The sequence below is a fragment of the Plectropomus leopardus genome, chromosome 11, assembly GCF_008729295.1.
Source record: "Plectropomus leopardus isolate mb chromosome 11, YSFRI_Pleo_2.0, whole genome shotgun sequence".
NCBI classification, from domain to species: Eukaryota; Metazoa; Chordata; class Actinopteri; order Perciformes; family Serranidae; genus Plectropomus; species Plectropomus leopardus.
In genome coordinates this window covers 29,803,549-29,827,360 of record NC_056473.1, presented here as the reverse complement: position 1 = coordinate 29,827,360, position 23,812 = coordinate 29,803,549, and the positions used below count along the sequence as shown (strand labels likewise).

The 23,812-nt window shown below is 40.4% G+C and overlaps 1 protein-coding gene across 1 annotated transcript; it reads right to left on the bottom strand.

Annotated features, from left to right (window-relative positions):
- Positions 1 to 1,780: 1,780 nt before the first annotated feature.
- Positions 1,781 to 23,593, bottom strand: snrkb (SNF related kinase b). Its single transcript, XM_042496143.1, has 5 exons — positions 23,345 to 23,593; positions 20,933 to 21,332; positions 18,764 to 19,158; positions 9,378 to 9,519; positions 1,781 to 4,517 (listed from the first exon to the last, which is right to left on the bottom strand). Exons 2-5 carry the CDS (start codon positions 21,166 to 21,168, stop codon positions 3,410 to 3,412), a joined length of 1,881 nt encoding a protein of 626 aa, XP_042352077.1. The 5' UTR covers positions 21,169 to 21,332; positions 23,345 to 23,593; the 3' UTR covers positions 1,781 to 3,409.
- Between the last annotated feature and the right edge of the window lie 219 nt (positions 23,594 to 23,812).

The following is a 23,812-nucleotide window of genomic DNA, read 5'->3' as shown; positions in this document are numbered from 1 at the left end:
GCGGTTTTTGACAATTTTTTTGACATGCTAAATTATGACGTTTTTGGCATTTCTTGACTCTTTTTTTCAACACGCTATGCTATAACACGTATCTACGAGCCATAATAAGCTGTTTTCAGCCATTTGTTGGAAAAGTCAAAATTTGAGATTTGTTTGACTTTCATGGCGAAAAATGTCAAATTTTTACATGCCCCAAAGATGGCTGAAAACAACATATTGCAGTATGTAGATTCACGTCATAGCATACAAAGTCGAAAAAAACGGCCAAAAAAGTCATAATTTAGCATGTCTAAAAATTGGCCAAAAATCACATCCTATAGTATGGCAAAAAATGTCAAATTTTGACACACCCCCTGACATGCCCCAAAAATGGCTGAAAACCACATATTATAGCTGATAGAGACCGGTCACAATATGCAATGTGGGAACAAAGGCCAAAAAAGGCCAAAGACGTGGTAATTTAGCATGTCAAATAAATAACCAACAAAGCAATAGAATGTCGAAAAAAGGCCAAATTCATATAAATCATCATCAAATCATATAAATGGCTGAAAATGACACATTATAGCTTATAGAGACGCGTCATAGTATACAAAGTGGGTACAAAGTCATAAGAAGGCTGTGAATGTCATAATTTAGCATGTCAAAACTGCCAAAAACCGCACAGTACAGCATGTCATGAAATCTAAAAATTTGACGTCCCAAAAATTGCTGAAAGCCGCATATAATAGCTTGTAGAGACGTGTCACAGTTGAGCAAAAACATCATAATTTATTTTAGCATTTTAATTTCACTTTAGCATATGGCTGAAAACCGCAATTTTTTTTTTGCTGTGCTATATTATCATATTTTCAGCCTTTTGTGGCCTTTTTTGGACATGCTTTACTATGATGCACCTCCTCTAGCTATAATATGTGGTTTTCAGCCATTTTTAGGACATTACAAAATTTGAGATTTTTTGACATACTATTCTCTTTGGGTTTTGGGCATTTTTATGACGTTCTATATTATGATGTTTTGGCCCTTTTTTGGCCTTTTTCTTTTTTTAACATGCTATTCTATGACACATGCTATAATATTCACTTTTTAGCCATTTTTTGGACATGTCAAGGCCAAAAAACTTCACAATTTAGTATGTCGAAAAAAATGGTAAAAAATAACATAATAGTATGTTGAAAACATCAGATTTTGACATGTCCAAAAAAGTTGATAAAACAACATATTATAGCCTGTAGAGACACGCTATGGTATTGCACGTCGAAAAAAAAGGGCCCAAAACATCATAATATAGCATGTCGAAAAAATGGCCGAAATCCGCATAGTATAGTATGTCGAAAAATCTCGTGTCAAAATTTGACAGTTTTTTCGACATACTATACGGTGACGTTTTCTCACATTTTTTTGACATGCTAAACTGTGACATTTATGGCCTTTTTTGACGTGCAATACCATGTTGGGTCTCTACAAGCTATAACATGTCGTATTTAGACATTTTGTTTGACATGTCAAAAAACTGCAGTGAAGAAGACACCCTGGACCCCCAAGTTTTTGTTGCGACTTGATCTCATCTCTTGCAAAGATTAGTGGGGACAGCAAGCATTGAAATGTTGAAAACAGGCAACTCATTATTGTCTACTAATAAATGTTATTGTTTGTTTATTAACTGGCCCCTGGACTCCTATCATGTTGCAAAAGAACCCCAAGGCAAAGCAAGTTGAGTATAAACAGCATCCTTGTCCCTTTTCTCTGTAAAAACAGCACACTGCATACATTCACTCTGTTGATTTAATATATTTTAATAAATAAATACAGAAAAATAAGTTCATGGCTCCAAAGAGACGTGGTCCTAGTTATAATGCAGGTCAGTAGACACAGACACACTGAGAAGAGACAGGCTGCAATCACACGGGGACAGATAATGGGATTTTATCCCTCTTTTGCAAAGATTATATGCTTCTATGGCTGATGAAATGTGAGCGATAATCTGATTTCACGTGACATCTGCTCCTTTTATACAGCAGGTGGGGGCTGTCCCATACAGGTCACACGTTTATAATCCACCGTGCAGTGACTGACAGGAATCTGTTTGCTGAACTAAAGGAGGAAAATGGAGTTTATTATACAGCTTTGGCCTTCTGTAACTTTAAAAATGTTTCACTTCTTATCTCAGCTTCAAAACAGGAAAATTACAGTGTGTGTGAGAAAATAGAGAAACACACAGAGGCATTACATGGTAAAATAATACCATACGGCAGGACTCCTCAGCTACACAACAACATATCACATCAGTCGGTCTGAAGGACCAACAAATCTATTCATCAGTCCAAAGATACTGCTCGTAGAAAGCTACCAGCTATAGTAGTCGTACTGTGTGCAATTCATCTTTCAGTTACAGTTACACGAGAAACAATGTCCTGTCAGATCCAAGACACATGGAGGTATATTTGATAAATAACAGTATTAACATGCACAAAGTCACGGATCTCTGCAGAGAATTAATATCTTTGTCACGTTATAAAAAAAACTTCATAGCCGCACATCCAAAATAAGACTGTTAAACTGTTCGGTATGAATAAAAAGAAGACGATGGAAGACCTGCATCCCAATCAATGATCCTATCAATAGTAGTATACAGTATGTTAGGACAAGACTTAAAGGTTTAAGAGAACATATCATCATCTTAGTCTGAGGCATATATTATACAGTATCATATATATCATATATCATAACAGTCTCAGTCTTTCTTTAATAGAGCTTATATTAAGAGCTTTTAAACCAATGAGAGAAGCAGGTTGTGCAAAGGGAAGAGGGAACGAGTGCTACTCTGTAGCAGAAGCTGGTTCAAAGTTTAATTTATGTATTATAAAATATGAAATCATGGATCTACTGCGCGCTCGACCATTCTGACTCTTTTTACAGTCAGAACCAAAATGACACGATGGCCGTGTACAGTGCGAAACCCATATCGTCGCTGTAGGCACCTTTTAAACAAACAAAACGGACGATAGCTTATTTGATAAAAACTGTCGCACCCATCGCGCCTGTCGTTCTTCGTAGGTCCAGTATTGTTCCTAAGCTACAGATCACTGTAATTCTGTATCAGCAGCAAATGCATGAGGTTCTACTAAGTCTGACTACTGTGCTGTACACCACCTCTAGCTTAACACGATGTTTATTACATGAGCACAACGCTAGAACTTGTAGGTATGAAGCTGTACACGTCCTACCCTAGTGTCTGCATGCTGAGGGCCTTTCCTCTCCGGCCTCCAGGTCTCTGCAGCAGAAAGGCTCAGCAGGCAGCTCAGCGGTTTGCCACTTCACAAAGTGTGTGCTCTGCAGCCGGCCGACCGCTCGCTGCTAAACAGTCTGAGAGCGAGCGAGCGGCACGTCACAGGCAGCGCAGTTTCACTTATAGCACATGGCAGCAGTTGTACTGAGCCAGCGGCAGGATCTTGGGCTTGTTGTGTGCCGGTATGTTGAAGGCCAGAGCTTTCTCGCACAGAGGGAACTGAAAGAGTCTCTCACGTAGCTTTATGCTGTGTCGTTTGCCCTGCTCCATCCTCGGAGCGGCTTCGTCTCGGGCCCCTGGTGCATTATGGGGTTGAGATCTGTCTGTCAAGAGGTCATCTCTTCCGCCCTCCTCTGCTTTCTCATCTTGTTCTGATTCTCTTTGCGTTTTTCTGGCCTCTTTCTCATTCAGGATGAGTCCGGAGGAGGCGGCAGGAAAAGAGGGTGCGGAGGGCTCGGGGAGGAGAGGAGGAGGTTTGTTGTTGTTGTTGTTTGGTTCCCTCTCGTCGTCCTGTCCTTCTTCCGGACTCGTGGAGTCCGGCTGCCCCTGACAGCAAGGCACCACCAAACCAGACAGAGACGAAGGTGGGACTTCAGGTGTCTTACAAACCGGCTTGTCTCCGTGACTGACTGGCTGGTCTGAAATGACGCACCCACTGTCTTCTCTATCTAATTCCATCTCTTCTTGCTCCTCCTCTTCCTCCTCCATTATCTCAACTAAGCTTCCTAATCCTTCTTTTTGCTCCTCTTCCATGCTCTCTTGACCATCGGCACCATCGAGGATCTCTTCTGCTTCTTTTTCTTGCTCTGCTACTGACAAAGCAGCCAAAACGTCACGCTCTTTTGCCAAACTGCCCTCCTCCTCTTCCTCCTCTTCCTCTTCTTCTTCTTCTTCTTCCTCTTCGTCTTCCTCACAGATCTGCTGCAGTGCGGGAAGGTTCTTAGCGGCTGGAGGCTCCTCAGCTGGAGGTGGACGGAGGGTGAAGCTGAGGCTGGGCTGCCAGGGGCCAGGGAAAGCTTGCTGAGATGGGGGCCTCGCAGCGAGCAGGTCCCCACACTCAGGTACTCCTGAGCGGGGAGAGCTGGGAGAGAGGGCCCCTGACAGCCAGTGTGGTGGGGCCTCTGGGCTGAGCAGGGCGTCATCAAGGCCCTGCAGCCAGCGATGGGCCTCGATCTCCTCGAGGGACGCGCGGCGAGACGGGTCCTTCTGGAGCATCCTGGAGATCAGACTGATTGGAAAACACAGAAAGGTTTATTGTTTCATGGATTATCAGCCAACACAGCAACTGAAATGATCAGATTACGATCTGACCTCGAGTCTTCTACACAGATCCTAAAAAATAGCTTGAAACCTGTATAAATTGAATGTCCAGGAGGTTGTTCTGCTCTTTTCTGTAATCAAATACACTATCATGTGGCTGCAGGCTAAGTCATATGACAAGTGGTGGTTCAGATGTACCAGGATGTGTTTGCAGCAGCAGATAATCTAACAAAACACTTGTTGAGGGGATTTCTGCCTGTTGCCTTCTACAGAACAGGAAATCTGTGTATCAGGCGTTCATTCAGCGATCTTTCAGAGAAAGATCTGCATGCAGATACAGCGGTTGTTACACACATGCAACCTGTAGTTCTGATGCAATATGTACCACACTAACCACTGTTACATAATTAACACATTTGGTTATGTTTCAGTGTTGTTGCTATGTGTTTACATAGCTGATTTCCCCATTGTGGCTGTATATATGCTCATATTTAAAGGATACGGTTGGTTTTGCTCTATTTTTTGTGGTTGTCAACAGAGCCAATCCAATTAAAAGACCAAAATAAGAATGTTAGTCCACCTCTCAATCGTACAAAAACTGACACTTGCCCATTATGAATCATCGAGCTTTCTGACTGACTGAATCCTACAATTAGATACAAAATAAATAAATTAAACCAAAAGCCCTGCTTACAGACAATTTCATACCATTTTAAACAGTGACATTCAATCTGGCCCCTGATAGGGTGCCGGGCGGAGACCCAACCATTTTCCAGTTCACTATAAAAATAACGTGGTTCACACGGGAAACTGGTTTTGTACTTTTAGTATCTACAAGGTGCCAGAGTGCATAAAACAGCATCAAAATAGAGCTTGTTTGTTAAAAAAAAGTACCAGTGGAGGATCCCCACACCCCCCAAAAGAGGTCCTGTCTAAGTCCCTACAGTCCTAAAATCCTAGAAATGTCTGAAAATCCGTGTGACAACCTAAAATCCTAACCACGTCCCAAATGTCCTGAAATCCTAAATACATCTTAAAATCCTGGAAATGTCCTAATATCCTAGAAACGTCCGTAAATTCAAGAAACATCTTTAAATACTGAAAACATCCTGAAATCCTCGAAACCAACTAAAATCCTGAAAAACATCTTAAAATCCTACAAATGCACTGAAAACCTAGAAACGTGTATGTGGCTGCTGGAGTTTAAAAGCAAATGAAAAAGGGATCAGTGCATTTTGAGCTTGGATCCGAATTTTCATTTGCTTTTAATGTCCTGCCAACCATTTACTTCCTCTGATTGATTATTCCTCTGAAAAGTCAATGGTGAGTTAGTGAAAATTTCTGGAAGACCGTTCGCTCTGCAAAGCTGCAGCAGCAGATCAAACTGTACTGATGTTTACCCTGCGGTCCACTGAGCAGAGGACAGAGTGTGTGTTTTGGTTGGAGGTGTGAGGAGTGAAGGTGAAGTGAGAAGACACACGAGCACATGTGAGTTGTGTTTTGTTCCAGGTGTGTGCGCGCTGACAGGACTGAAACAAGAGTAAAACAACAGTATTAGATGAACATGAGATAACGCTCACTGTTAAAAGCCAAAGAAAGTGTTTCGCACAGAAAGGAGGCAGGTCAAGACTTTCACGCACTTTAGGGATGAAATTGTTATCTGCACAACCATCTGTTGCAAGAAAATTGTGCACATTCGTAAATGGAGCAAACATGCTACCAAGGCCTAAAATCAGCATTTTATTGATTAACTATTGCTTTAACATTTGCGTACTGCCAAATTTAAGCTCAAAACACATGCTGACGGCTGATGCCGCTCCAGTGTGACTGTTGGCAGACTCGCAAAATATCCTGGTGGCAACTATTTACTGGTGTTTACCAACCGATTGACACTCAAAGGACATTGGCAAAAACTGAAACCACAGCTGTTATTGGCTTTCTAGTTTAAAACCACAATGGTTCTCAACTGGTCAAGCCACAGGGCCCACATCTCTCTCAAAGCCTCCTGCAGACTGTGAGATTTTTGCAATCTTAATGTTTTGTGCAGCTACACGGTGCGGCATGAATCTTAATAAACTTGGGTCTGACATCAAGTTTGCCGTATGCAGACTCTACAATGACAACACCTCCTGAACTGCAGGCTACGAACTACGTCCATCGACATCAACGTGCAAGAAGAAAACGTTATCAGCCTGTCATCCATTTACGCCTTTGTATTGATGAGAGAAAAATGAAAACAAAGATGAATCGAGGCCTCGCTACAATGGCATTTCTGTGTGTCGAAAAAGTCTGATGAAGAGGAAGAGAATGTGAACGCAGTCGTGGCTGGAGAAAAGAGACCAAGTTGGCATGCCGGTTTTGCAACGAGAGATAGAGGTATTTTTAAGCATCTACTCGCATTTAGCATTCACTAGTTGCGCTAATCAGTGCATCATTTCATGCTGCATTTCTGCTGGTTGGTTAGCAGACGTAGGCTGTAACAGCAGACACACAGTGAGATGGTCATCCTAAATTTTATCCCAGGCTGTCTTTGATCACAACACTATAACGACGGCCATCTCTCACTGTGTGATGTAGGACCAACGTACGACCAAAGATATCGCCACGTTCCTTTTCCAATGGTCATATTTTATCTGGGATCGCCCAAAATCGCATTGTGTATACCGGGCCTCAGGCATTAATTCAAGGTCCACACCTGAGATACCACGTATTCAATATTATTTCAACAAATGTGAACATGTGGGCTCAGAGCACACTGAAATAAGACGTATTTCAAGAACAAAGTGCAATTACTTAAAAATCTGTCAGTAAATAGGACTAATAGAATAGGACAGGAAAAAAAACAGCCTTAAACAAAGTCTGTAAGTCTATGCGTTAAAATAAAGTGATTTCTTTTACACCACGACACACCAACTGGGAAAGACTGATCTACTACATTTCATCAAATAATTAATAATTTTGTTCTCCTCTTAATAACATTCAAATGCTTTTCCAAGCACAAATTTAAAAAAGGTCTGGATTTCAAGGTACTCTAGGACTTCAGTTCTTATTCAAACACTTTAAGCTCCTTGTATGAACCCTGTCAGACGGAGATCACCGTTTTAAGGAAAAACTAAATTTGCAGCAGGGTGAAGAAACCTCGGAGATAACTGGGACACTAACATTATCCACTGAAACGCACGCTAATGAGATGATTTTACGGTCAGTAGCTTCTTAAGATAGAGTGACCCACCACATCTAGTCCACAGCAAAAAAACACCAAGAGCAGAATAAGCCTTTAATGAAGATTCAATTCACAGGAAATTAAAACTACAAAGATGATACAATATTTTATATATAACTCTTTTTCTGAAGCTATGATCATACATGGACCTTAAAGAAGTATTTCACAGATATAAAGGGAGTCCGCACAAAAAAATTGGATGTCTCTGCAGAAGAAAGATGTAAATACTTTTGAAATTAGTGCTGCACGGCAACAGAAATCAGAGAAAAGGACTGTGGCATTGGCTTTTGCTCAAAAGGTAGAAAACCCTCAAATACCAGACTGCATTTGCATGCACGCTAAAACAGGTTTCTGACAACATTTAAGGTGAGAAATATGCAACTAACTAACAGAATCTTGGTTGGTATTTGATCACGGGGCATTAAAGTACATTTCTGAAAACATTTTAGGCAGAAATCGGCAGTGAGGTAACAGAATCTTGATCTATATTCGATCAGCACTGCCTAGTTTCACTGTTTCACCGTTCACTGTGATCGGTCTGAGTTTGAAAGACAGAGTATACTCTGTGTGTGTGTGTGTGATGGCGGCATGATTGGCGGGCCATTAGAAAATGCGAAGTACAGACCATACTTCGAGCAACAGCACCGAGAGCCAGCAAAACTAGGGATGGGGTATGTTCATTTTTATTGACATCATTATTGAAACTTCTCAACGATCGGAGTCTTTATCGATACTTTTCCATTATTTGGTGGCAAGACGAGGCAACTTTTTTTGAAAAAACTATTTTAATTTAAATATTTACTTTGAATAATCTTTGCATCAGTAGTTTTAATTATGTATTATCAGATTATTAGAGCTCAAGAAAGGACGATAAACAGGTGGTAATTCAGTCTCTACTGTCCATTTTATGTTGCTGTGAAAATAATATTTCTCACTCATACAACTGTATTATTCAAGTTCTCACGAAAAACAGAATTTTCTTTTTATTGATGTTACATTTGAACACATCACGATGACATTTTATTTACCTTTGCCTTAAAGTCATTTTACTGAGCCGACCTTAAACACATCCCAATGAAACCTTATGCAGCCTCGTGTATTTAGCTAACTAGCTCTTATCCAGATAATGTCAACTCTATTTCAACATTGGATTACTATTTTAAAGTGGCAGGACTTGCTTCAAAGTTTGGGAGTGCTTCCCACTGCTGCGCTGAGTGAATGATGATGAAGACTGTGCCGCAAAAACTGACGGAGTTGAAAGGGTTTTTCTTTTAACCCGAATAGAGTCAAAAGTACTGCATTAACGTTTAATTCAATGCACAATCAATGATAGTGGACCAGTGATGGATTTTAATGACGTGACTCAACTCGAGATATAATGTTGCATTAAAGAATCCACGGGTCTCGATAGCAGTATCGATTAGTTCAAACGTTATTGATTTTCGGGTTTTGATAAAAGCAGAACCTGGTCCTATACAGAACTAGGTTTCAGTCCCCACCCCTACATACTACCCGCATTGTTTTGATACAAAGCTGATTGAAAATTGGTGAAATATCCCTTTAATCTACTATGGTCTAACGCTGGTGTCAGTCATCAGTACTCACTCTCTGCAGTCTTCTGAAACATGTTCGGGGACGCAGTAGCGACAGTCCAGGATCATGACCAGAGTCTCACTGTCGTTGGTTTCCTGGAAGGGAGGGACTCCACACACCAACATGTACAGGATCACCCCGAGAGACCAGATATCTGGAACACACACACACACACACACACACACACACACAGAGCACAAAATTAGCCTTAAATAGCAAATCATGTCAGCCCTTAAAAAAACCCACAATCCCTCTGCTATCAGATCATATTTAGAAATCTGTGAGCTTCATTGGGGATATTTAAAAATAAATGTCCCTTTTGAAATGGCTTGAAAACACCCCTGCAGTTATTTTGTAAAGCCGCACACAGATGAGGTGAACATTTGATTCTGTCCTGAAAATCCACTTATAAGGATCAACTCTTCTCAACTATCTCCTTTTGCCTCCTTCACGTCCTCCACAGAGAGGTCAGAGGTCAGGGTGAGAAACATGGTGGTGTTCCTGCCGAGTGGTCCATCAGGTTACTTTAGGTTATTTCTCAATGAAGTGGAAAAATGTGGGAGAGAAGTGCATGAGTAGCAGCAGGATGACCGGGTTTACGTGTGTAAATTTCGAAGCCTAAGCTGCAGACGGCTGGGCTTGGCGCTCTTGACCCGCGACTCAGATACACAGATGCTGACAAACACACACGCACGGACGGACCCACACGCACAGAGAAACCGACATTGCTGACAGTGTGTTCTTTCCCGTCCCTCCCTTTCCTTCCTCCTCTCCCCCCTCCCTCTCTGCGGAGACGCAGTGAGAGGAGGTCCATGCAAACTCAGAACAGCCTGAACTGGGCGAGAACACTGTGGCAACCGGTTCAAGGAAACACACACACACAAGCATGGGAAAGAGAGCTGAGGGCTGAGGGCCATAACAAACAGAGGGCTTGTTGTGGTGTTGTGCTATTCTGAGAATGATCTTGCCCCTTTTTTTCTGTCTCTTTTTGTGTTTCCACCAAACACTGGAAAAAGGGAACACTGCACATGCTGTTCACACTGTGTGTTGGCTCTGATGTAACACAAGAAAAAAAAAGCCAGATCAGGTACCGAATAAATGCAGCTTTTGCTGATATCACTTTGTTTTGATGAGTCAGTTGAAGGATAATGAGTTATTTTTGACCCTGGTCTTTCCCCCATTTTTGCTTCCTTAATTTGTCATCAGTTTTGTCATCGTAGAGTTATACAGGGAGCACTCTTAGATTAAAACACAGTAGCGCAGTCATTTTCAAAAATGTGGTGTAATGATGTCTCACGACATCTCTACTCAAAATGACTAATAATTTTCATGCTTCTTCACATATTTCTGTTTTCTCTTCTGGCTGTTTCTCTGTTATACTCAGGGATTTTTAACTTTACGATACGATACGATTGGATAAGATACGATATACTTTTATTGTCCCTGTCGAGAAATTTGTCTTGGCCTCAGATGCTACGCACATAAATGCCTTCACATTTACAATAACACAAATTACATATGAACAAAGCAGCACTCGCTCTTCCTAGTCACACCAATAAATAGCACATAATCCAACTGCACATACAAAATATTGCACATACATTGCGCGACACACATTACACACACTCAGTGGTAAAACATCATGAAATCATTGCACAATCCCTGCAGCCTTAAGCAGTATTGTTTAAAAGTTTCATAGAGGTAGGAACAAATACGATTTTAAAACAACTAAGTTTGCAGTGGGCAAGCATTTTTAATACTGAATGTATCAGTGATGTTTAACTAACCACAATAAGCAACAGCACGTTGTTGTGTTATTTATTAGCCATGTAGCACTGTAGCTATATGGATAGCAATGCTGTTCAGTCCTTCAGTCAGTCCAATACTCTAGTCCAGACTTAATTACTGTAAAACTTCAAATATTAGCCTCTCTCAATTAAATGCCCGGTCACTTTTTACAAGCCAGGTGTCTGTTTATTTTAACTTTCATACTAACTTGCCAAAAAAACGTCCCGGATTCAGATAATCATTGCCTTTAACTGTAGGCCTACTATCTGCAGAACATTTTAGAACAAGATTAATAAGCAACAATACATAGTCATAGCAAAATAAAAAAAATAAAAACTCAAAAAAGAGCCAGGTGTTGTCAGAGACTTGCCTTTGGACATAAATGTTTTCGCTGTAATATCATAAGCAGATCACACAGACAGGACACAATAGAAACACTGACTTTCATTCAGATCTGTATCTACCCACAGATTCTCACGTACCAGTCCCATGTGTGATAAACATCAGCCATTGTCCCACATTATACTCATGATGGTCCAAACAACAGCCCTCAGTCATCGCCATACAATGTATGCTTACGTGCACGTGAGCGTGCACGCCTATGTGCATGCTCACAGGCACGCTCATTCTGTCTAGAGAAGTGTTATGCAACAGGGAGGAGAAGCCACTGAGTGCTGGGAGTGTACTTTTCTCTGCTCGCTGGGGAATATCGCACTTTCTCACCACGCATTAGTGGCCTGCTGACAGTACAAACATCAACTCAGCGTACACACACGCACACGCACACACTGTACAAACCAGATGTTGAGTTGCAAAACTTTGTGCACAGAGTTCATCAGCAGATTGAACGATCCTGGTTACGTGATTGGCTATGACCCATTTTAGGCACTGACCCACAGAGTCCACATTTAAGGACTAAATACGTCATAAAGGGTCAACAAAGTCAGGCCCGTCTCAAAGGGACGTCCCAGTGCAGACAAAGAATGCAGCCCGTTTTTGCCCACATTTGGAGGATAAAACTGAAGTATCCCAGCATGCATTGCATGGCAGTAACTTATGAAATGATGCATTCAGGTCATCAGTTATTGATGAATGTATTTTATCATGTACACTGGAACAATTATGAAGCTACTTTTCTTATGTTCTTGACAAATCTCATTATTCTGATAATATTATCTCCTGAATCAGACATGTTGGTCTTGATAAAGCCGGGAGACAGATTATTATGTACAGAGCAGAGGTGCATTTTTCTTTCCTTAATAGGAAAGCAGAAATAATAGTCATTTTTCACCTTCGAGTGACATTATAATAGCTCAAGTAGAAATCCCACTCTGATCTGTCTAACATTGCATTACTTCCTGAGAATCAGCTGAGCTTCATGGATAATGTAAGACATGTTACATGTTCTTCAAATATTTGTACCCTTTAAAAAAACGGCAACACTAACCCTAAGATTTGATTTATGACAGATTTTAAAAAACAGCCAGGTTGTGTTATGCACTAACTGAAAGCAACATGGGTTTACACAGAGTAAAAGATGGTGTGAAACGAAATATGAATTAAAAGTACTTTTCTGTTAAAGATACCTAAGGTAACTTTTATTTAATTTTTTTAAGTCAAATTTGCTGAAACTGTCACGATATCCACACAGTAGTACACGAGACAGATAATCTGTGAGAAAAATAATCCTCCTTGTCCTCCTCACAGTGCCTCTAATGGCATTTGCAAGAATCAACTGCTTCTGTTTTTGCATTGAATATTTCTCACTTCAAATGTTTTCAGAAACATATTTTGGTGAACTGTTAAGCTGTAAAATGAGAGTTTGCCGTGGATTGTGGGCTTTGCTTAGTTTTTGGTTTGGTTGCTTCCACCATTGCTGCAGGTCCTCAATATTTCGCATTTTAAAGCTGAGCAGTACACTAAAATATGTTTCTGAAAACATTTTATGCAAAAAATAAGCAATGCAGTAACAGATCCTGACTCATAATTGATCAGCGCTGACTGGTTTGACAATTTGGCCCCAGTTCACAAGCCGTGATTGACATGATAGACAGCGTTAGATATTTCTCTGCTCTGATCGGCCAATTTCTTACAAATGCCATTGGATAGTCTGCCTCGTGTACTACTGTGTGGATATAGTGACAATTCTGGAAAATATGAAAAAACAAATTTTTATAAACTTGAAAGATTCAAAAAATCAAGGCTGAGCCTTGAGTTTAGTGTATAAAATTTTAGTGTATAAAATAAGATAAAGAAAAATGAAAATCCAATCAACAAACACACATCGCAGAACATATTTCACGTAATGTTAGACACGTTTGGGGATTTTCATGAAGATATTTTAAACAGAAGCCAAAACAATGCAGATTCAAAACTTTTAAAAAAAAAATCTGTAAATTCCAAACCACTTCCAGGCCAGTAAGTTCAGCTCAGTTTTTATTTCATAACTTCTCCAGGAATTTCATAACTCTGGGAACTCTGGTAGTTGGAGCCAATGAGGAGGGAAGTCAATGTTTCTTAAGAGCACCTTTGCACACACTCACTCACATGCTGTTCCTAAATGACTAAGTTTAGTCTTGCGCAATTTCCCCCAAAGAGATGTGACTGTTTTTGGATTCTGTTGCTAAGAGAGACGATTTGTTGTCTGCGCCGTTATATTTCCAACACGTCTGCTGCTGACGTGCTGGCTCTGGGCTTTGCAAGCTTTAGAAAAGTCCTTGCAGAATAAACAGTCCAGCAGCCTTCAGGTTGATATGAAAACACTGACAAAGAGGTTCTGTCTGGAAAACAGTTATCCAACTATCCTTTGATCTAAATGGTGTTTTATAGGGGGCTTTCCATGTGTTGCTCCGAGCTGGGCAATAGCAACCTTCACCCTCCACCCTGGAGCAGAGAGATGAGTGGCATATATGATGTTGCATCCAGCCAAAGAGGCGGCATGTAAAGTGATTATTCTAAATGAAACTTTGTGCTGTGGTTCAATGCATCACACTTTGTGGAGACTGGACAGCACATCAGAGAGCTCTTAGTCAACTTGACCTCAGACTTTATTACCCTGTCTGACGTATTTTCATTCATCTTCCTCATCTTGTAAATGCTCATAAAGGACTGACACCAAATTCTGCTATTATAGAGAGCAGCCTTTTCTCCAATAAAACTTAATATGTGCTGCACTGAAAATAAATTAACCGTCTACTTGGCTCAATTATCCAAGTTTATTAGACAACTGGACCACATCAAAAAAATACCAGAAAATAGCAAAGTATGTCACCGTCAGGCTGCTTTTCATAACAAGGTTGAAACACTTATGGGCGAATCTTTCCATTATAACCATGTTTAACTATTTTTACACCTCGTAGCATAAATAACGTGTGTGTTGCCTCTCTGGGTGTGTGGCTGACACCCAGAGAGGCTTTCAGGATGTGCTAAATGCAGCGCTTCCTCTTGCTAAGAACATATCTTCCTCACTTCTTCCTTTGTCAACAGCTTCCCCGTCATAACTCACCAGATTTTGTCATATTAAGATTGATTTAGGCAAAGCACATTCACACACATACCAACTATAATTTGCAGTCTTCTACTTGACAAATGACAAAAGAGGCTGACCCTGTTCTGTCCAAATATTTAGTGCTGATCACGATGACAAAAAGACAATTTGACCAAGAAAGAGGACAAACGTTTATCATTAGCAGGCAAGCGTGTGATGCACCAGCGGTGACGACCGACTTTAAGTCTGTGAACCTAACATGAAGCATCACATGAACACTTAGACCTCAAACAGTGTACACACATGCGTGCACACAGTAATGGGAGGCCGTTACGTAACTGTCAGCAGTGTTTATCTTTGTTAAACGCTGTCTCTCCTCCACATCATATGACTATCATCAAACACATCATGCACCATGTCCTCAAACAGTGCACACATATACTGCAAAGACTCCCAGCACTGAATGAACCACAGTGAATTTAAAAGCAGTCTGTTTATTCACAGAAATATCAAAGAGACGCACAGAACAGTCTAAGTATGTGTGTGTGTGTGTGTGTGTGTGTGTGTGTGTGTGTGTGTGTGTGTGTGTGGATAGAGACGGCTTTATGAGTCACCTTACTAAGCTGAGATCACTAAGGGACATCTCTTCCCCTGTGCAGCTCAGGATTATCACACACACATACATATATTTATGGGTGTGTGGGTGGGTGATGATGGAAGTGTGCATTTCTAACAGTGATGATGTAATGGTGATATCCACAGGTTGAATCATGTTAAAACAGAACTGAAAAGTGCACTTGAGTTGAGGTGAAGCAGGAAACTGTCTTAGAGGATGTAATAATAGCTGTGCGCGCACGCACACACACACACACACACACACACACACACACACACACACACACACACACACACACACACACACAGAGATAGATTTAAATGAACGCCCTTCACATGGACACTTTTAAAAACAGGAACTAACATGAAAAAAGGAACTAACGCAACACATAAGTGCTCATGATACGGACATGTGAGCCGGGGATCTTCATAACCACACCCTGTCAGGCCCTTGGTTAACGAAGAAAATTTGTATTATTTGTATCATATAGGGATGCAATGATTGTACATTTTGGGTCAATAGCAATATTTTGTTGTTAATTTTATTGATGTTGTTATTTATTCCCACTTTTGTGCCAATGAAAAAAGGAACTGAACTGTTTTACACTCTTTAATTACACTATCTTTACATAATTATACAAAACCTTCTTTTATGTGAAACAATACATTTAAAATAAAATAATTGCTTCAAAAGCCTTTTTACTATAAATGTTAGTAAAATTCCCGCTCTAATATCCATTTTAATTTGCTGTGGAAACACCAACAAATTTCTCCTTAAACAACTATTTATTCCAGATTCTCACTGTTTTTTTTTTCACTAAATAGAGCTTCAACACATCATATTGAAACTCAATGCAACTCATGGATTTATAAAGAGAACTGAATACAATATTGGAGGTGGGGCCCAGTTCATTTCTACTAAGTTTCTCAGTGTTGCATGAAGCCAAAAACTTTAGTGTTTAGTGTTTAGTGTTTACTGTGTCCTTTTTTTACTGAAGGCTTTTTCAGCCTGCGCAAAACCGATGTGACACAACAGAAAAACATCAGCCACTACCATCTGTGAATGTCATATCATTTGCTGATAGGCTCACTGCAGTCAACAAGGCGAATACAAGACGATATTCGCCCGACAAATCAGTGTGTCCTTTGTATTATGAGCAGACAACAACACAAGATGATATGAGAAAAAGAAAACTAAGACCTTTAGTCTGTTAAATAACATATTCACTAGTTTTGACACAGTTGCAGCTCATCCTTGCCATAGGCGGTGAAACAAATGCTGTAGATGTCCTTCCACAAGAACACCTCCTAATTGCAGTTAGGATGCATTTGTATTCAGTGCAGATGCATTTGTAGTCACCAGAATAAATAGCGCCCACACTCTGCCAAAATCTGTCCTAGTCCAGCTTAGAAGATAAAAACATGCTGTGCGCCCCCCCACCCCCAGGAGACATGGGACCAAATCCCTCAGTTTTTTGTCTGTTCCTATAATGTCAAATCCTACAGTCTATCGACCGGCCTCACCTCTAAAGTCACACAGATCCCAGCTGTGCAGACCAACCTCGCTACTATGGCTAAACACTGATGCATGGCACTTTCTCTTTCTGCCATTTGTCTCTGTCTTTTACACACACACACACACACACACACACACACACACACACACACACACACACACACACACACACACAAATGCTTGCTCTGCAGTGTGAGAGACCAGTGGTGAGCTGCAGTGTTTGGTTCCACTGCAGAACGTGCCCGCTTGGCTCACGACAGGCTGGCTTGCTTAGACTGACCCAGATACACACACTAATCCTTTATGGATATACACACGTACAAACGCACACACAGATCTATACATACACACAAGCGCAAACAAATACAAGCACATACATATGGAGGGGTATACAGAGCAGGAACACACACACACACACACACACACTGAGAGATAAGAAATAGACAGGGATACACACACACACGGGGTCAAAGGGGTGAATGTGGCCGCAGAACACTCCCACACACACAGAAAGTGATGAATACACACATGCAAACAGGCACAATCAGAAACAATGCAGATCTCCAGCTAAATATGGCATATTTGTAATGTTTTCAATGTTTTGTTTTTGTTTTAGTCTTAATTCTTGACCTTGGAAATGGCACGACTTAAACTTATGCTGACAGTGTGGTGTGATTGAAAGCTCCAGAACAGCTACTAAATGGACCTTAAATTACGACTTCTTTGTCAACTGCTCTACCTGAGGTCAAGCCCTTTGATGTGCTCAGAAAAAAGTGGAAATTTGTACATCTACTATTCCCCAAAAAAATGTTGATCTGACATGGGATCCAATGATAATTGAGGCATATGATGGAAAGCTCCAGAAAAGTCACTAAATGGCTGAGTAAGATTTTTTTTAGATTTTGGTCCATATTTCTTCAAGAGAAACATTTTAAAAGCTTGTCTCAGAACAGACCAGGATGCTATATATAGTTCCTGGCTATGATTTGAATGTACGCGCGAGTGTAATGTCAGTATCTGCAGTGTGTAATTACAACCTACACATATTAGCTTATCTAGGCCAGTGGTTCACAACCTCTTAAGCTTGTGGCCCCTTGTAATTGGCTGCATGTTTCTACCTGTTGTCACCAGCTTAACCCCTTGAAACTTGAGCATCTTGACCTGTTTTCTTTCAAAAACACAGGAGCGCAACAAGAAGCTTGATAAGAAATGGCCCAAAAATAAGCAAGAAATTAGTAAAAAGTTCAAAGAAAATCACTGGAAAATAAGCGAAAAAGGAAAGTAAAAAACAAGAGAAGAGAATGGCCTTAAGAAAGTGCTAAAAATACACATACATTTTTTTTCTTTTTCTATGATATTATTTTAGATATATAATAAAAGAGAATTCTAAATATAGTTTTCTAGACATATGTCTCTTGTTTACTTATTTATTTATTTTTTGATAATATCTAATTATTCATCCCCAATATTTTTCAGATTTTTTTTGTCACCATTCATTATTTTATTTGTTTTTTGCAATTGCAGAACATATCTTGCCATGTTGCTTATTATATTTTTCCCATGTTTATTTAAAAGAAATACAATCAATTTTCTCAGGTTCTTAGAAGTTTAAATGCTAGTGAAAGGCATCTGAATGCAGCGCAAGAAAACTGATGTTGATCCAGGTGTTTAAGGGTTAACCAAAGAGCGTTTTGTTTTTTTTTGTCTTCATAACATACAAATCATTCATCATGGCTAAAATTGTCCAATGGCTCCCGAATCAGCAGAAAGTAAGCTTTGTTTAGAGGAAAGCATGAAAAAATAAATATAATTTGATGAAGCACAAGTGTTTATTTTATGTTTTTCTACTTTTTTATTCTGGTAATCATCTTGAGCCATAAGATTTCTACAGAGACCCCATGTGGGGTCCTGACCCCCATTTTGGGGAACCACTGATTGAGACCAACAGTTCAGTTTTAACATTCCCCAAATAATTATTTTTTTCTCTCTTACCTACAGCTGGAGCATCATACTCTTCTCCCAGCAGAATCTCTGGAGCGGAGTACGCCAGCGACCCGCAGCTGGTGGCCAACATCGTCCCAGGTTGGAATAAGTTGCTGAACCCGAAGTCCGTCAACTTCACCGCTCCCTGCTGGGGAAAGAACACCACGTTCTCTGGTTTAAGGTCCCGGTGCACCACGTGAAGCTGGTGGCAGTACGCCACAGCACGCACAATCTGGGCAAAGTGACGTTTGGCAGTGGTTTCTGCCACACCTCCCTCGTGGCGGAGGATGTAGTCATAGAGGTCGCCCCCCTCAGCCAGCTCCATGACCAGGTAGAGGGTGGTAGGCGTGTCGATGACCTCGTAGAGGCGGACCACGTTGGGATGCTGCACCAGCCTCATGCACCTGAAAATATTCAGTAATGAAGATAAGTTAACTGTCAGGGTAATGAAGGAAACTGAGAATATTAGCTTTTAACAGTTTTAAATGTGGACGCATGGAAGGCACCTTAAAATCTAGAAAGGCGCATTATTTTTTCGTTCAATTTTTGGATTCAGATAAATCACACACAGTAATCAGTCTGTATGAAATCCCATTAAATATGACCAAACAAAGCTTTAAAGTAGGGCTGCAACTAACAATTATTTTGATAATCAATTTTACTTTTCCAAATGAACAGATTTTTAAAAAAAATAGAAGGAACGAAATAAGCTTTTTTTCTCCCATCACTTTGTTCAAAAACAAATTATCATTGACAAGTTAAAAATGTGCATAAACAGGCGGTTGAACATCCCTCAGCTGTCAAAGTAATATCAAATAATAAATAACTACAAAATCAAATATGCAACAATTCAAAAACTAAATGTTGACAGCTTTTACAGCATTGCGTGTCCTTACTTTACTGAACAAGCGTCGTTTTTTGTCGAGACTTACCCGCCGTTAAACTCCTCCTCACTTTCGTTTCAGATGCTGCATCATAACCGTCGTGCTCGCGTGCCGTGCCGCGTCACTTTTGCATAAGTAGCAGCTAACACACTTCCTTGTTTTGCGTAACGTGAGGTGCTCCCAAACTTTTAAGTTTTCGTACGAAACGTCCTCTCTGCCTCCGCCATGCTTCTTCAAAACACCCGCTTCTACCGGCTGCGTGTGACGTAAGCAGTCCCGCGACGCAGCGAATGACGTAATAATCGCGCGCGCAACGAATGGATATTTTTCTAATATTCTAATTTAATCGATTTTATCGATTCATAGTTGCAGCCCTACTTTAAAGTGCTTTCACTGTTGTTTTTCAGGCACACGGGGTTCACACAAATTTCAGAAATACATTTTTAACTTTTCCATGACTTTTCCAGGACCAATAATGACTTTTTTTCTTGACCCACTTACTGGGTATTTTTTGAAGATATCAAACAATATTTAATCATAATATCAGCTAGCTGGCACACATGAAGGGAAAGACAGAACATGAGGAGAAAACGAAGACACATACAGGATGGCAAAGCGAGTTAGATTTACTTTTTAAAGACTTTTTACAATAACCAAAACTGAAGAAAAAAAATTATCCAACACTTCTTACTTAGTTTTAAGGGCAATTTTGGCAGTTTTTGGTCCGGTGAAAAATCTGGCTAGAACTACAAAATACCTAGGTGGCAAGTTTTCTGTTTCTCACAGTGCACTGGATTCAACTACCTTATAATTTCCACAATGTAAACAAGAAGTATTCATCAAATTATTATTGCTTTAAATACGTTACTAATTAAGATTTTACAATGCAACATCAAAAAATAAAAAAAATAAATCACTGAATCCTGTTTCCCTTGTCTAAACATTTTAAACATGTTTAAGACTTTTAAAAGTTTGACTTAAGTAACTTTAATATCAATTAAGGCCTTATTTTAACATTAATGAAATCAATGCCTTTTAAGACTTTTTAAGGATCCGCTACAAAAAATAAATTTGCAGTTATGTTACTTCATGTGTTATTCATGGAAGACACAGCGTCTTTACACACAACAAAATTCCATGATGTTTCCATGACTTTTCCAGGCCTGGGAAATGTAATTGTGATAATCCATGAATTTTCCAGGGTTTTCCATGACCAAGGGAACAAATTTCAAAACTTTTTTTAAACTTTATCTTTTCTTCTAACCCCGTCTTTCGTAACAGTCAGCATCATTACCTCACTTCCTGTAAGAGATGGCTCGTTGCCATAACATCAAGTTTTGTCTTGTCAATCATCTTGACAGCGACCAGTTGCCCCGTGTTGACATGACGAGCCAGTTTGACCACAGCAAAGTGGCCCCTGCCCAACGTCCGTCCCAGGTGGTACAGTCCGCTGAGATCGGAGCGACCGGGGCTGCTCCTGGGGTCGAGATGTCCGTCCTGGGCTGAGGATATTTCTCCAGAGGAGTCCATGTTTGGAACAAAGACAGGATTTCAAGGGGAGGACTGGAGATTTTCAGGAAGATGAAGAGAGGGATTAAAGGAAACAGGAGATGGAAAATAGTTGTGTGAAGGTGTCAGGGACGGAGGGAGGAGGGGGTGCTGGGCGGCCAAGTTCCTCACTGACGGGGAGCTGCCTGGCAGGACAAAGAAAAGACAACACAGTGAGACAAAATGACAGCGCTGACGATTGGCCCAAAGAGAAAAGGGCTCAGATGAGGTCAGCTGCTGCTAATGCGTCATCCCTTCATGCACTTGACCAGAAATGGATTTATATTTCACTTCTTTTTTAAGTTTGCAATGTATAACAACCTGAGCAAAAACATGGAAGGAAAGCAATGAGCAAAGTAAATAAATGACCCCAAAATTGGCAAGAAATTTGTGAAAGGTGCAATGAATTTACCTGTAAAAAGTGAAAAAGAAAAAAGAAAAAACAAGAAAATGAACTGAAAAAGTGCCTACAATTAAAATGATTATGTAACATAATTTCAAACGATAATTGGTCATTATTATGAATTTAATATACTTTCCTCTAGACATTTTCCCCTGGCTTTTCAAAAAATAATTTTCTACATTGACTAATTTCTTGCAATTTGCGGAACATTTCTTGCCAAGGTGCTCATTGCCTTTTTTTCTCATGTCATCCAATTTGCTCAGGGTTAAAACGTTTAAAACTGTGTCTAAAAGCAGCACAAGAAAAGTAATGTTGATCCGGGTTTCAAAGGGTTAAACTGTAGTTGAATGAGAGCAGTAAAGGGTGAAATATTCTTTTATTGTCTGTGATGTTCAAGGGCTGTTTGGCTCTATCTCAAATAACACCCACCCAGCACAAATGGCATGCCAAATCAATAATGTAACAGGAAACCATAATGTATGTATACGTGTGTGCGTGTGTGTTGTGTGTGTGTGTGTGTGTTTGCAAGAGCGTGAATTTGTGTGTCATTAGTTTGTCTAAGAGGGTCAAAAGGTGGCATTATACCTAATGATGTCATCATCAGATCTTCCTCAGGGTAACAAGTTCATCATCTTCATTACCATGAATCAATACATTTACCACTGTCAGCTCTCCAGAGTTCCCACACATTTCCATGGACAATATTTTTTAATTTTCCCATGGCTTTTCAAGGACCTTTTTTTTTCCTTGCCACATTCTCCAAGCATTTTTCAAACACATAAGATTCAAATATAATTTTAGCATCTCCAATGATGTGTCCGATGACTGTCGAAAATGTAAAAACAATAATAATTTCTGTTTTTACAGTTTCTGGTAATTATGAGCTGTTAAAGTTTGTAGATTTTTAATGAAAACATACACTCCAAACCTGTTTTACTCAAAAAATAAACCGGAAAAAATGAATTTTCAGTTTTCTTTTCTGTTTTTTCTGTTTTCAGAGAACATGCTTTCCAAACTCATAGTTTTCTTTTAAAAAATTTAAATAAAAATCACCAAAAAATATATTTTCTTTAGAACTTGCAGAAAAAAACGCAAAGATAAAAGATGACATTTTAAAAAAAAACAAAAAGTTATGTAAAAATCGCCCAAAGAATATCCAGACAAAAACAACTCGACGCTGCTTTACTTAAGAAAAAAAAAAAAAAACTTATTTTTTTTTTTTTTTGAAGAAAGCTCGCAAAGGCAGGTAAATCATGCAAATTTACTTGTGAAACACCATGACTTTTCTGGCTTTTCCGTGACCGTGGAAACCTTAACTTTCAACAGCTCATCTTCACTTACTTACCAATATCACTGTGGCATCACTCTGCCCATTAAAGACAACAGCAGCCTTTTCCTCCACATGTTTAAAGCCCCCCTCACAGCTACACTGGGCCAAGTGTACAGCAGCAGGCCTCACCGTGTTAATACGCGCTGATATCCTCGGCAGCACACTTTTATCAGATCCAAAACACTGCGTAATCTTGCCCACAGGCTGCTACACTTGTGTTTAGGCCAGCTGTTCTCCACTTGGCCTCAACTGCAGTCCCGAGTTGGCACATACGCATGTAGTCATCCTGCTGGCTGCTGCTCAACACCTCCAAACAAACGCTACCAACAACCTCGCTAACACTGACAGCGCCGCAGGACAACACAACGCCGCCGCCGGACCACGGAGGCGGCTATGAAAACACAGTAACCTCGGCGCCAACTTACCATTGTTGTGCAAATATCCGCGAGCCGTTCAGCCTCCAGTGCTCTGTCACTCACACTTGGTGTCACCGCTGAATTCAGTCGTAGAAAATGACAGCGCCGCCTTCTCCTCTCCTTTCATAACACTCCATGTTTGCGGTCCATGTGTGCAGATACTTTTCTCCTCACTGCCTGCCTCGATTCATTCCACTGTCTCGAGCTGTGTGACCGCGCGCCCGCCCCGCAGAGACACACACACACACACGAGAGACAGAGTGGGACGGAACATCTCGTGTGTGCGCGCGCACATACGCGCGTGTGTGTCCCAGCTTCCTTCTGACGTCAATGCATTCCAACTCGCTCCCGCGGCTCAGCAGCAGCAGCAGCAGCCAGCGGCCGCGAGCCTCTCGCGCGCAGTGGAGAGGAAAATGACTGAATGAGTACTTCGGAAGTCCAAGAAATTATATAACTGACTAATGTGTGTGTGTTTTT

What these genes read in the sequence shown, in the direction of transcription:
- snrkb (XM_042496143.1), bottom strand. Translation starts at nt 21,168, where the DNA reads ATGGACTCCTCTGGAGAAATATCCTCAGCCCAGGACGGACATCTCGAC. An exon ending in CATCTCTTACAGGAAGTGAG is followed by an intron (nt 19,159 to 20,932) that starts GTAATGATGCTG and finishes GAATATTTTCAG; the next exon opens with GTGCATGAGGCTGGTGCAGC. An exon ending in GTATGATGCTCCAGCTGTAG is followed by an intron (nt 9,520 to 18,763) that starts GTAAGAGAGAAA and finishes TGTGTGTTCCAG; the next exon opens with ATATCTGGTCTCTCGGGGTG.